Raw genomic sequence first — 12915 nt, forward strand, 5'->3', positions numbered from 1 at the left:
GGGGCGGGCCCCCCCCCTGTGCCCTCCCCTGTCTCGGATGATGCACTTTAGAAAGGAGCCGCAGCGATCAACAATTCGTTTGCAACGCCTCCGGCTTCCCTGAATGCACAGGGGAGGGGGAATCCCCGTCGCCAAAAATATCCGGCGTTTGCCCTGCACGGTTCCTCCCACGCGCTCGCTCGCTCGCACGCACTGGAGCGCGGGGCGGCGCCATGGAGGATCGGGCTCCCGGGAGAGGGGCAGAAGCGCGGGGAAGCTGCCGCCCGAGCGAGAGGGCTTCCTTGCCTTCCCGTCCCCGCAGCATGGAGGCGCCGCGGGGCGACTAGGGAGCTCGCGGGGCTGGCGGAGCTGCAAGCAGCCGCCGCACGTGCGCGGACTCCGTAATAGGCCTCCCCAACGCCGGAGGCGGCCGGCTGTCTCGGCGCGCCAGGGCCCACGTACGCCTTCTCGAGGCTCGCCGGGCCGCATCCGCGCTGACCTCTCGCCCGCTTCGCGGCATTGCAGGCGGCATGCGAGCGCCCGGAGCCAGGAACGCCAGCGCGCGAAATCGGACGCTGCTTAGACACGCCCGTGTGTGAATCTGCTGGCGCGTCGCGCCTGAGTCGGCAGACCCTGTGCGGCAGGTTGCGGCAGCTCGCCAGCCCCTCTGCGCCCCAGAGCCCGCGGCCATGGGAGGGCGCCAGCCGCGCGCGGCCGCCCCCCTTTCTCCGCAGGCAGGTTTCCCCATCCCCCGGCAGCTTGTCTCGGGCTGCGTTCACGCGCGAAGGATCGCGCCTGCATCTCCCAGAGCCCTCAGGTCCACCGAGGACGCCACGTGCGCGGGTGGGGGGCAGTTACATCAAGGATAAAAGAGCAGGGGGGCTCCCAGCACATGGTCAGCTTTTCTCTAGAACGCACTGCTGGTTTCCCCGACAAGCGTTCATTTCCAGTAACCCCAAGATTAAGAAAGATGCCAGCCCTCGTGGTTCAAGTTAAATCGATGATTTTAACAGGAAGCAGCCTTCTGCAAAGATCCTTGGGGCTCCCCCACTGCTGCCCAGACAACGAGCCACTGGGGTCCCTCACCACCCAGCTGTTAGAGACTATGGTGGAGTCCTGCTCCACATTTTGAGAGGTTAGAGTGCTGCCTCTAAGGCTTCTCCACCAGCGGCAAAAGCTCTAAATAGGTTATTTCTGGCCCTGCCTTTGGTTCTGCCTGTTTGCATTTGTCACTCTCCACCACCCACACACACCCACTGCCCCCCTTCCCAAAGTGGAATTCAGCTCTCAGGCCCTGCTCTCTGGACTCGACTGCCCAGCAAGCAGGATCTGCTAGGCTCAGACCCGAGCCTTTCCTGGCCCAGCTTGGAGGTGCCGGAGACTGGCAGGCCTTTTGCACATGCAAAGCTGCGGCAGGGCAGCTGAGCCCCTCAGGACGACCCACTGGGCCATGCTGGCTGGTGCTGAGGGATGCTGCATCCCCCACACCCCGTCATGTAGCCGTGCGGCGGTAGCCATGGAAGTGCTCTTGGTCAGGAGCAGTCCAGGGACCACCCTCTCCATCGGGATGCCTGGCTGACCCTTGATGGATGCAGCAGGGCTCCCCCACATCCCTTGCTCCCAGCACCCTTCTCCAGCCACTGGAATCTCTTAGCAAGGACCTTGCCCTTCAGGCAACCTTGGGACAAGCGTTGCCGCTACCGCCTGCTCATTGGCCTGCTCTCTGCTACCCTGGCCCCTGCAGCGTCTTCCTGGGGGTGGGGGAGTGGCAGGCTCAAATGCCAGGATCTCTGGGAGCAGGCACTGGCAGCGTGGGAGGGAGAGGGAGGGAGGAGAGAAGACTGTTGGATGGTGGCCAGGCAAGTGGGAAGGGGCTGGAGACACTGGGGGTGCAGGGAGCACAGCAGAAGTGAGGGGCAGGGATATGAGGGGCACGAGGCCACACACTCAGGGGGAAGAGCCTTCTTTTCTAGCAACCCCATGACAGCAAAGTTCACTTCCTTCTCCGGGCAGGATCCAGGTCTCCCATGGCAGGGGCTGCAGCTACCAAGATTTGCTTGTTGGCGATGTGCAGGTGCAGGACAGCAGCAGCCCTGCTGGATGAGGCTGGGCCACCCTCTGGCCCTCTGTTTCCAGCACAGCACAGGCTCTGCCAAGCTCAGGCACTCGGACCCACAGGCTCCTCACTACCCTCATTCATCCCCCAGGCTATTTTCCCCTGGCCCTTTTCTTCTTTCTGGGAGGCTGGGTGGGCACACTCCAAAAGGGAAGCCGCCTGCAGCCACCCGTCACTTGTTCGGATGGCGTCTCTGCAGCCGTCCCCGTGCAGCACACCAGCCTCCCAGGCGGCTATGCTAAGCGGAACAAGGACAGCTGGAGAGACGGAGCTGGTGCCTGCTGCATCAAAGCACGTGCAGCGCTCTCCTGGCGGGCTGCAGCACGTCCTCTGAAACCAGTCCTTGTGGCTAAATGGAATGCAGCAAGCTGCCCTCTATGGGCTCGGGCCTCTGGTCCATCTGGATCAGGACTGCTGCTCTCCGGGGGCTCCTTCAGGGAAGGGGAGGCTGGGCCCAGTACCGACCCTGCATTCCCCATGGATGCTACACTTGTCTGAGAAAGCAGGTGCACACAAGCCCCCCCTGCCCCCCAAGTACACTTCTGTTCGTGTGTGGGGGATGGGGGGGAAGGTAGGAGCAACAATCCAGCCCAGAAGTGCCACTTGAGGTGCAGCTTTTAATGCTGCCTGGGCCATTTGCTATAAATTAGCCACTCTAGGCTTATTTTATTTTTGTTGGAAGCAAAGGATTTCCACCATGTCTCATGGAAACGGAGGAGAGCTGGTTAGCTTTCTCTTCTGAGATCGTTTTTCACACAACTGGGCAACAGTAGATGGAGAGGCCCCTAGCTTGGATCAGGACTGCAACAGTGTGGGGTGCAGTTAACCACTGCCTGAGCCACCAGCGCCTCAATCCAGAACCTCAAGCTACAGACAGGATGCCAAATCCAGCATTCTGGGTCAGATGGCCACACCTCCTTCCCTTTCTTTTCCCAACCACCCAACATTTGATGGGTCCTTGGCTTCTGCATTTTTTTTCTGCCAACCCTCAGCAGTCAGAACGCCCTGCCCAAGGCTTAAATTTGTGGCAGCAAAAGCTTTCCATGAGGAGTGTTCTGCCTCTGGAACTGCACTTGCTGGAGCATCTTGGAGGCGCAGCCCCCTTTTGCCTGTGCCCTCCAAGTGCTTGTCTCAACCAGTTTGGCTGCCAGGCCTGCCCCTTCAGGCTGGCTATCCAGTTACTGAAATAAAATTAAGCATTTAAGTGCTGCTATTGTTCAAGTTAAGCACGAACTTCTAGGGCAGGGGTCCTCAAACCTTTTGAATAGGGGGCCAGTTGAAAGGTGCCAGGGATGGGCATGGACTGCCAAGGCGGTGCGGGTGGGGGGTGCAGGCTGGATGGGGGGGTGCATGCACACACGCAAAAAGGCAGGGGCTCGTGTGCAGAGGTCCTTTTCTCCCAATGAGTCCAAAACGATCTCCCTGTAAGCAAGCTGGTGCCTCGGCACACGCGCAGCAGCGATGGCGGGCCAGATCTAGCCCACGGGCCGTAATTGAGGACCCATGTTCTAGGGCATTTTAAACACACAAGCTTCTAAAGACGGTAGATCTGCTCTGGAAACTGGTGTGCCAGCATATGCAGTAGCAGGGTGGATCCCCTTTGTCACACAAGGATGTCAGCCAGAAGACACACCACCCAGTTCTGCTCCCACACAATAAAGGGAAGGACTACTGCCAGAAGAGGGCGAGAGACCTCTGTGCCTGTATTCTTCCACACTTGCACTCAAAACTATTATGCCTGCTTGCAGAAAAACATCACAAAGATGCCAATGGCACAGTTCGGAGACTTTTATTCCCTTAGCTGGTTTACAGGTTGGGTCAAGGGGTGTGTGCGTGCATGTATTTTGGAAAATGCTGGGCTTTCCCTTCAGAAAGAGAAGGCAGGGACCTTTCTAGGCGTGTGGAGCAGGGGTAGGAGGGCGGTTCATTGCTTAGAGCCATGTGGAATCACTCTGAGACAAGGAATCCAAGGCAAAAGGAGGGCGAGTGAGGCTGCCGAGTAGCCTCAAGGGGAAACAATTCTGAGAAGAGTTGACACACCAAACTGGGGGTTCGGCGTACACAAGACCGTCACTGCTCCAGCTTCCCAAGGTGCAATTCCAGTACTCCACAGCTGACAACACAGGAGTCACCTAACAGCCCTGACTTCCCCACAGGAAACGTCTTACACACAGTGTGTCCGCTCATCTCCTTGCCAGGCTGTGCCTTCACCAGCTGCAGCTGGGCAGTCAACAGGATGAGGGCACACAGTTTCCTCTATGGGGAGGGGGGCTCCTGTGAGGAGGAGAAAACTCTTCCATTGTCCCAGCATGCAGGGTGGGGGAGTGGCAAGGCAGACAGAGCAGGAAGGGCTGCTGTCCCCTTTCCTCCGAACCTTCCCATGTTTGATGACCGGTCTCTTGGGTACCTTTAGTTCACCCTTGAATAGTCCAGCACATGCCTGCCCAGTGCTAAGAATGGAAAATAACAGGAGGTGGGCCTGAAACTAAAGATTTGTTGACCAACATCAGCATGTGATCTCCCCCTGGAGTAGAAAGCTCCCCCCTCCAGGAAGCCTGGTGCCTGGAAACTGCGGCATTCACCAGAGAAGCTGCTGGTGCTCTGTGGATGGGCGAGACCGAGAAACTGGTAGGAAGGAGCTGGCCAAGAGGTGAGCAGTCAAAAGCCCTGCCAGGGCTGCCCTCTGGGAGTGTTCATGGGAAGGAACAGTGGTGTGTTCTGGGTAGGAGCCCACGAAACTCTGTCACCATCTCTGCCCTTCCTGGGAGTGTTTTGCCTCTGCTCATCAAAGCCCAGGGGCACTGAGGGCAACATGACGTTACTTCCTGGCCCCAGGCAGAGGTTAGAAAAGAAAACAGAGCAGCAGACCTTTTACTCAAAAACATGCTGGATGGGAGGGGAGCCTGATGGGGAAAGGAAGTGTTTGGGGCCCACTCGCCAGAAGCTTTGCTGCTGGCAGCAGCAAAATGTGCTGAAGATCGAGCCGAGTGCTTTGCACGAACATCCGCAGCAGTTCATGTGAGAGGTGGGGTCCCACCTCACCTCTGTCACTGGGCTGTGGGCCCCCACAAGGGAATGGTACTGCCCTGCCCCCTCAAGCTGCAGCAGGAGGGAGCCCCTGAACGAGTCAAGCCATCACTGATGCAAGGGGGTGGATGAAGAAAAGCACCCACTGACACCAGGAGATGAAAGCAGCACCGCCCTGGCCTGTGCAAAGAAGGGGCGTCTGGCACAAGAATGGATGGCACCGCAGGGGTCAATGCAGATGAGGGCCTGCTAAGACAGGTGGGGAACTCGCCCATAAGGGCTGAGGCGAGAGTGGGAGGAACCAGCCCTGGGCACGAGGTCACAAAACGCTGGGGAAACAGCCCAGTGGCACACGAACCTCAGGTCAGGGAGCGGGAGAGGCAAAGAGGTGCTGGAGGACAGGTCTGAGGGACCAAGCCCTTCCAGCCACATTGCCTGCACCCTTTCGAAGGGCCAAGTGCTCGGAACGGGCACAGGGCCACCCTTGCTTGGGACAGCAGCTCCCTTCCTGTGGCAGACTGCAGACAGAAAAGCCACGGTGGCTGGAAGCGTTCCAGCCAGGTGTTCTCTCCAGCAAGCTTCTCTTTCCGCATGTGGCCGTTTCCTTTCTTTTTAGACAGGAGAGAACTCAGCAAGGTATGCTGCCACAAGGTACAGTTTTATCACCCAAGGATGCAGGTGACCTAGGACAAGGGTGGGCAGAAAAACCATTAGGGACTTCCACACCCGGCATCCCTAACCGTTGGCCATGCTAGCAGGACTTTGAGAACTGAAGTTCAAATGCCTGGGGAAGCCCCTTCTGCCCAATCCTGACCTGAGGGAAAGTGTCACAGTTGGGATTGGAGGGAGCAGCACCATGGAAAAGCAGGGGCGTATTTCATGTGGCAAAGTGTCCTTGGCAATTCACCAGACCCTGAGAGGACAGGCGATGGCAGCATCTTTTCTAGATACAATGACTGCTACCAGGTAAGCCCACCTAGCTCTGAGAGGAAGCAGCATCCTGAGCAGGGCAGGTGTGGCTGAGCTGCACTGGAGCAGTTTTGAACTCCTGGAAGATCAGGATGTGAGCAGGGAAGGAAAGAGTCCAAATGAGTGGGTAGGACGTCATCAAAGCAAACTGTGAGGGGGAGGACAGGAATTATCTGCACGCTCTTTGAAAGGCAGCTCACAGCAGAAGGTTGTCAGATGCGTGCTGTACCCAGCCTGTGGATGTTGGGGGTGGGAAAAGGGGGGCGCTCCAGTCTCATTTATGGCTGTTGTAGGCCGTGTGCCGCTGGTTCATGGGGTTCTCGGAGGACTTCATCCACTCCTTCTTCAGAAGCTGCTTGAGCTGGGAGAGGCGCATGTTCGGGTTCTCCTGCTTCAGCCGGGGCAGGTTGACCTCTTCAAAGGCCAAGAAAGCCGCCTTCATCCGGCGCTCTGGGTGCCGGTCCAGGTCATCCGTTAGGCTGGAAGAGGAAGCAGCGGGCAAGGGGAGGTCAGACCTTCTGGGACCCACAGCCCAACCTAGGGCCCACCCAAAGCTCTGCCTTGCAAAGCAAAGACTGGAGAACCAAGGAAGGTGGTTGCAGATTCCTGTGCTGTTTGGTGATTTGTACTGCATTTAAGATTTTTAACTGTTTGCATGTGTCTCAGGACGGGTAACAGCACGGCATTTTATGACACAATCCTGTGCCATTTCAGACGAGGAGCAGTGGCCTAAAACTTCTGGCACGCCTGGCCCTCCTGCAGGCCTGAGGCTCTCCAACGCAGAATGCACTCCCTCCATGCCATTGCCCTTTCCAGCTGGTGGCATTTTAACAGAGAATTAAAGCTGCATAATTCTAACCAATGCTGTATTTAAACCAAACTTGCTTTCTGAAATCAGGAAGTGGTTTAGAGAAACGTTCTGGCTCTGAGAAAGGACCCACCTTTGCCACAGGTATTAAGGCGGCAAAGCTGCCAACCCAGCACCCCTCTGGAGTCAAGGCATTTAGGCTGAGAGCACTTAGGAGCCGAGGAAGCTGCTGTGCCCAAGGAAGCCCCCGATCCATCCAACGCAGGACTGTTGGGGCCCCAGCTCGGAGCAGCTCGCCAAGGTTTCCAGGCACAGACCCTTCCCGGCCCTGGCCCGCAGATGCGGAAGGCCGAACAGGGCTGCTCCCCTGCTGAGCTACGGCTTCCCCTCCCTGTGGGAACAGAGCCCACCAGGTGCCGGGCAGCACAACCAAAAGCCGCAGCCTGGAATCAGGACCTCCCTGGGGGAGGCAGAAGGGCAGGAGCCAAAGGCCAGAACCGTCTTCCACACGCTGGCACTAGTCAGAGGCAATCACTCCCTCCCTTGGGGAAGTCTGCAATAGGAGAGGAGACCCAGATCTACTTGAAGCTCAGTTCTTCCCTGGAACTGAAAGCAGCATGGCTTCCGTGCAGTTCCTCACATGGCCACAGAGTCTAGAAGTTCACTGGCATTTACTTTCCCTCTTCAGCAACGTGTGTGGCAACACCCACTCCTTCCCCACACTGCTTTCCAGCTGGGCCCAGCTAAGAGCCCTGCAAAGCCCCTCCCCAAGATCTTCAGCACTGAATGGCCCTCTGCACATTGAATGTTAGGTGAGCAGACCACCCCACCCAGGTGACCTAGCTAGCACCTGCCCAGCCAGCCTTGGTTGGCACACCTGAGCACGGCAATTGCATCTTCAATGGTTCGAGCCTCCACAGCACCTTCCTCCAGGACTCGGCGGTTCACATTTTCTTCCAGAGGCAGGTCAAGGTGACTCTTCTGCTTCTCTACTGGAAAAGGGGGGCAAACACAACAGACAGGTGTTGGGGGCAGCACAAAGTCAATCCCGAGGGAGATCAACCCAGTGAGCTGCTGAATGGCAGCAGCACTTGTCTAAAGAGCTCCGCTTTCCATGGAGCATCATTCCTTGTTCCACACAGAGATGCACACAAAGTTCCGTTAGTTCTTCGTTTAGGAAATCGGAGCCCAGTTCTCAGTGAGGAGATCACCCCAACACTTTAGGCTGAATGGGGAGATTCCAAACAACTGAGTGCTTTTCATTAGGGAACCCCCCCCCCCACAATATATCTCCATACACAGAAAGCTATGAATGCTCTCACCAGGGGCTTTTTTTAAATGGATGAGCATTCAAATCCCCCGCAGATGGAAATCTAGCATGTCAAGGAGGAGGATTTTACCTGAGCCTGCCCCTTGAGATGCTAGCTGGCTATGTGCAAGGATGATGTTTGTTTTTTGCCCTCACCAGCATCGCTGTTCTCCTTCTGCTCTTTCCGGAGCACCTCATCGATCTGTGCACGGGTAACCTTGTTTGAGACTAGTGGCTTGGGCTGCTTCCCCCTCAGCTTCGCATCTTCCTCTTCCAGGAGACGCTGGAGCTCCTTTTTGCGCTCCACCTGCTCTAGGCGGCGCTTCTCACGCTCCTCCTGAAAAGAGAGCAAGCCTTTACATGGAGGTGACAGCAGCCTTTCTACAATCAAGTGCCCTCTGGGCATGGATCTCACAAGGGCTTCCCTCACCCCCAGCCAGCATCCAACTGCAAATACAAGAGAAAGCACAACCCTGATGGTATTCACCTGACATTCAACTGGACAACAGTGTAATGTTTTTATTTAAAAAGAGCAGAAAGCACCCAAAAAGAACAGCTCTGCGCTGTCTCAACAGGTGAAACTTGAGCCTTCGGAAAAAGAGCATTATTTTCCTCTTCCCTACTTGTCCCTTTTTCCTTTTGTGTTATGTCTATTTAGAATTCAAGTCTGCCAAGGAAGGGACTGTTTATATATTATAAGCCACTTCAGGGGACTTTTTTTTATTATAGGAGTGGGTCATACATATAATGCCGTGAAATACTAAATACAACTGATTACATGGTTAATCAAAACCTAACTAAGCATAGGATCTACCCTTCAGAAGCATGAAATGCAAAGAATCAGCACATTCTGATCTGCCAAGAACACCCATCTGTAAATGTGACAATGAAAGAAGAGCCAATATAGCGTCCATACGGCGAGGAAGCACGGAAGGAGAAGGGACTCTGCTCGACACAGAATCACCGAATAGTACAGTTGGATGGGGCCCGAGGGCTGAGGGTCCAACCTTGCAGGGCTCCAAGTCAAAACATCCCTCTCACATGGCTGTCCAGTTGTATCCTGAATGGCTCTAGTGTGGAGATCATTGGTTCTGTTGTTGCACTTCTGTAACAGTCAGAAATGTTTGCGATGGCTGGCTGCAACCTGGCTTGAGGTCAGACTAGATGGCCCGGGAGAGCCCTTCTGACTCACGCTGTTCTATGTTTCTAACCTGAGCCCGTCATTCTGTGTCCCGCCTTCCAGGAGGACTGAGAGGAGATCTCGGCCCTCCTTTCTGTGGGAGCCTTTCCAGTACTTGGAGCGCTGCCACATCTCCCTTCCATCTTCCCTTCCCAAGGCTCAATGTGATGAGCTGGAATTTCAGTGCACTGTTCCCATGCTCCAACCACACTCTCCTGCAGGCTGAACAACTGCCTCCCAAACACGTGTGCACACTGTGGAGGCATCCACCCCACAAAGCAAGATGGGGGAACAAGAGGCAGGGCCTTTTTGGTGGTGCCACCACAGGATTGGAATGCCCTCTTTAGTGAGGACTGGCTGGCACCTCCACTGGTGTTACTAGGAAGCCCCATGAAGACCATTTTCATTTCTCTCAGTCTGTTGCTTGTTTTTTTCTTGTTAGAAGGCAGCTCAGCATCAGAGCCTCTGTTTTGGATGCAGAGTTCCAGGTTCAATGCCCAGCATCTCCAGAAAGACACCCCCATTCCCCAGGACACTGGAGAACAGCTGAACCCGACAGGACAAGGGTTTGATTTTGTGCAGGCTGGTCTCTTCTGCTCCTAATTAAATCAGCCCTCTATGCAGAACATGGACTGGACTCTTATGCAACTTTTCCGGGGAAGGGGCAAAGAAACTTCGCACAGTGAGGGCTTCAGTTGTAACTCCTGGCAACTCCCGTTCTGCCTGGGACAGCCCCCCACTTGAAAGGCTGGAAGCTGCCGCCGCCGCCAGCCTGTGTCAACCACACTGGCCCAGGGGCTGTCCAGGTCCTGCACCAGTGCACCCATCCCTCCCTAACCCAGAGACCCACGGACAGAATGGACTGGAATTCCCACCATCCCCATCTGGTATGGCCTCTGGGGATCATGAGATTTGTAGCTGGACCTGCGCAGATGGTGCTAGGCTGGCAAGGCTAGCCCACCTGTCAGACCTCCACCTACCCAGCCCTTGCTGCTGGCTTTCGGAGGCTTTGCCATTCTGCCCAGGGTTGCTGGTTAGGCCTGCCTAACACATGGCAAAGGGAGGTGTGGGCCTGCACGGGTGTCTGGACTTGCCGAAGGAAGATCAGCTGCTTCAAGGAAAACACTTGCGGAAAGGTGCACTTTTTGCCAGCGCTTCCTACAGTTTTAACAGGATCTACTTTAATCCTGAGTTTCAGAAACTCATTTTTTTAAAAAAAACACCACCTTCTCCTTCACCACAAAGTTTTACCTTTTACTGTTGCCTGGCTCTTAAGCGGTGAAAATATAGCCAGGGAACTTCCAAACTCCACTCTCTCCCCAGCCCAACTTTTTGGTTCAAGAAGGTATAGCTCAGTGAATTACACTGGTACCTTGGCTCGCAAACTTAATCCATTCCAGCACTCTGGTCGTGACCCAAATTGGTCATGAGCAAAGTCAAATTTCCCCATAAGGGTCAATGTAAATAAAGTTAATCTGTTCTGTAACTATTTTTTTAATCAGAAAAATGTGAAGCAAAGTGACAAAGAACAGAAAAGATCACGGCCATCTCCCCCCTCCACCCCCGAGCATGAGCACAGCCATCTCCCTGTCCCCGCAGCATGAGCACAATCGCGCCCGTCATCCCAGTGCACGGGGGGGGGGGGGAGACGGGTGCAAATGCAGGCGTGCTCAGTGGGGAGAGGGGCACAATTGTGCTGGGAGTGGGGGAGATGGCCGAGATCGCAGTTGCGCTCATGCAGGAAAGACGGACATGATCTTGGCCATCTCCCCCAACCCCCAGCACAATCGCAGCCATCTCCCCACTTGGGGCGGGGGGAGATGGCTGTGGTCACCACCCAATGTGGAGTTTGAGAACTGTGGCAAAATCTTTCAGAAATTTTTGTTTGTGACCCAATTTGATCATGAACTGAGGCGTTTGTGAGCTGAGGTACCACGGTATTCCCTGGCATCAGGAAAGGCACCACTCCCAGAAGGGTCTCCTGCCAAGTGTGACCCTGGAGCAGGTAGAACTGGCATGAAGTGCTCTGCAAAGAGCACACAAACCCACAGCTTGGGCGCCCTTTCTGCCGTTTGAGAGAGAGAGAGAGAGAAAGCAGGCAAAAAGAAAGACCAGGGAGGAAGAATAAGAGGGCTGCAGACTAAAAAGGCATACATGCGTACAGAGGGGGAGAAGGGGAGAGGTGCTGGGTGCAGGGAGAGCACCGAAAGACAATGCTGTAAAATCTGGGTGCCAAAGAGCTTGTGCCTTAAGGGAAGCATTTTCAAATTAATGAAAGTGCTTTGAGCACTGGTCCAGCAGAGGAGCAGTCTAACACCTAAGCCACCAAGCAGGGAGCAGCGCCTTCCCACTGAAGGCACGTGGTGGAGTGCTATGCAGGGGCCTTTTTCTGCAGCCAATGTCAGGGGAGGTTGTGGGGCCGGTGGCCAAGCAGCTGTTGCAGTCACAGGCCCCAACTGCAGACTGGGGCCTGCTTTCTGCCTAGGTCCCCGCTTCCAAGACAACAGAAAAGCAGATTTTGGATTTTTGGATGGCAAGAAGAGAAGGGGAAGAGAAGCAAAACCTGAAATTTAGCTGTTTGCTTTTCAAATTTATATGCTGCTGAATTAAGATACATTGATTGATTAATACATTGATTACAATGAATCAATGAAACATTATGATTACAAGGATGGGGGGGGAGAGCCAGAGATATTAAGCATTCAATCTGAGATCCTTTCAGTGCAAAGCAGATGAGCTATATTCCTTTTCGGAAGACAAAACAAGCTCCTAGTCCTCATGGTGCTGAATAAAGAGCTGATTTAAACAAGAACAAGGAGTCCTTGCCCAGCTAGCTCAGGACTGTCTGTGCTGACGGACAGCTGCTTTCCAGGACTTCTTTCTCAGCTCTGCCTGGAGATGCCTGGGAGCAGGCAGGGATTGCAAGCAGGGCTCTACCATACGTATGACAAAGGGACAAAGAAGGGGAATTTATTATAATCTTCACTCTAGTGCAAACCCAACCAAAAGAAAACATTTCCCAGCAAAACACACTCAAAATGAACAAACTGGAACAAAGGGGTGAAAGTAGAAAATATCTTTCAAAGAAGACCAAAACAATATGCCTTACCTGCATACACACAGGCTTACAAACAAGAATGTGTGTGCTGTAATTCCTGTGTGACAAAACAGGAACCAAAACCAAGCAAATGGGCTTTGAGCAAATAAATATGTCTAGTTATAAAAACACGGAGGCTTGCACACACACATAGAAACAGAGCGAGTCAGAAGGGGTCTCCCGGGCCATCTAGTCTGACCTCCGGCTCCAGCCAGCTCCGCTCATGACATGCCCACCAAGTGCATGTCCAGCCTATCATTCAACACCCTCACCAATGGGGCCTCAATGACCTCCCATGGAAGCCCATTCCACACCCTCAGGGTCCTATCTGTCAGGAAGTGCTTCCTGGCATCCAAATGGAAGCCTGGTTCCCGGAGCTTTGCTCCGTTGGAGCGCGTCCTGCCTTCCTCTGCAGGGGAGAACAGGTCCT

At 54.8% G+C, this 12915-nt stretch overlaps 1 protein-coding gene across 1 annotated transcript in view; it reads right to left on the minus strand.

Moving 5' to 3' along the window:
* Positions 1-3868: 3868 nt before the first annotated feature.
* The window catches only part of CCDC124 (coiled-coil domain containing 124), a 14136-nt gene continuing 5089 nt past the window's right edge, over positions 3869-12915 (minus strand). The window contains exons 3-5 of the mRNA XM_044421025.1: positions 8365-8545; positions 7777-7891; positions 3869-6570 (exon numbers count right to left, since the gene is read on the minus strand). Of these exons, the coding sequence (XP_044276960.1) occupies positions 6366-6570; positions 7777-7891; positions 8365-8545 (501 nt within the window). The 3' untranslated portion in view covers positions 3869-6365. The remainder of the gene's footprint in view (positions 6571-7776; positions 7892-8364; positions 8546-12915) is intronic.

The sequence above is a fragment of the Varanus komodoensis genome, unplaced genomic scaffold (genome assembly GCF_004798865.1).
Source record: "Varanus komodoensis strain SLA01 unplaced genomic scaffold, ASM479886v1 scaffold113, whole genome shotgun sequence".
NCBI lineage: Eukaryota > Metazoa > Chordata > Lepidosauria > Squamata > Varanidae > Varanus > Varanus komodoensis.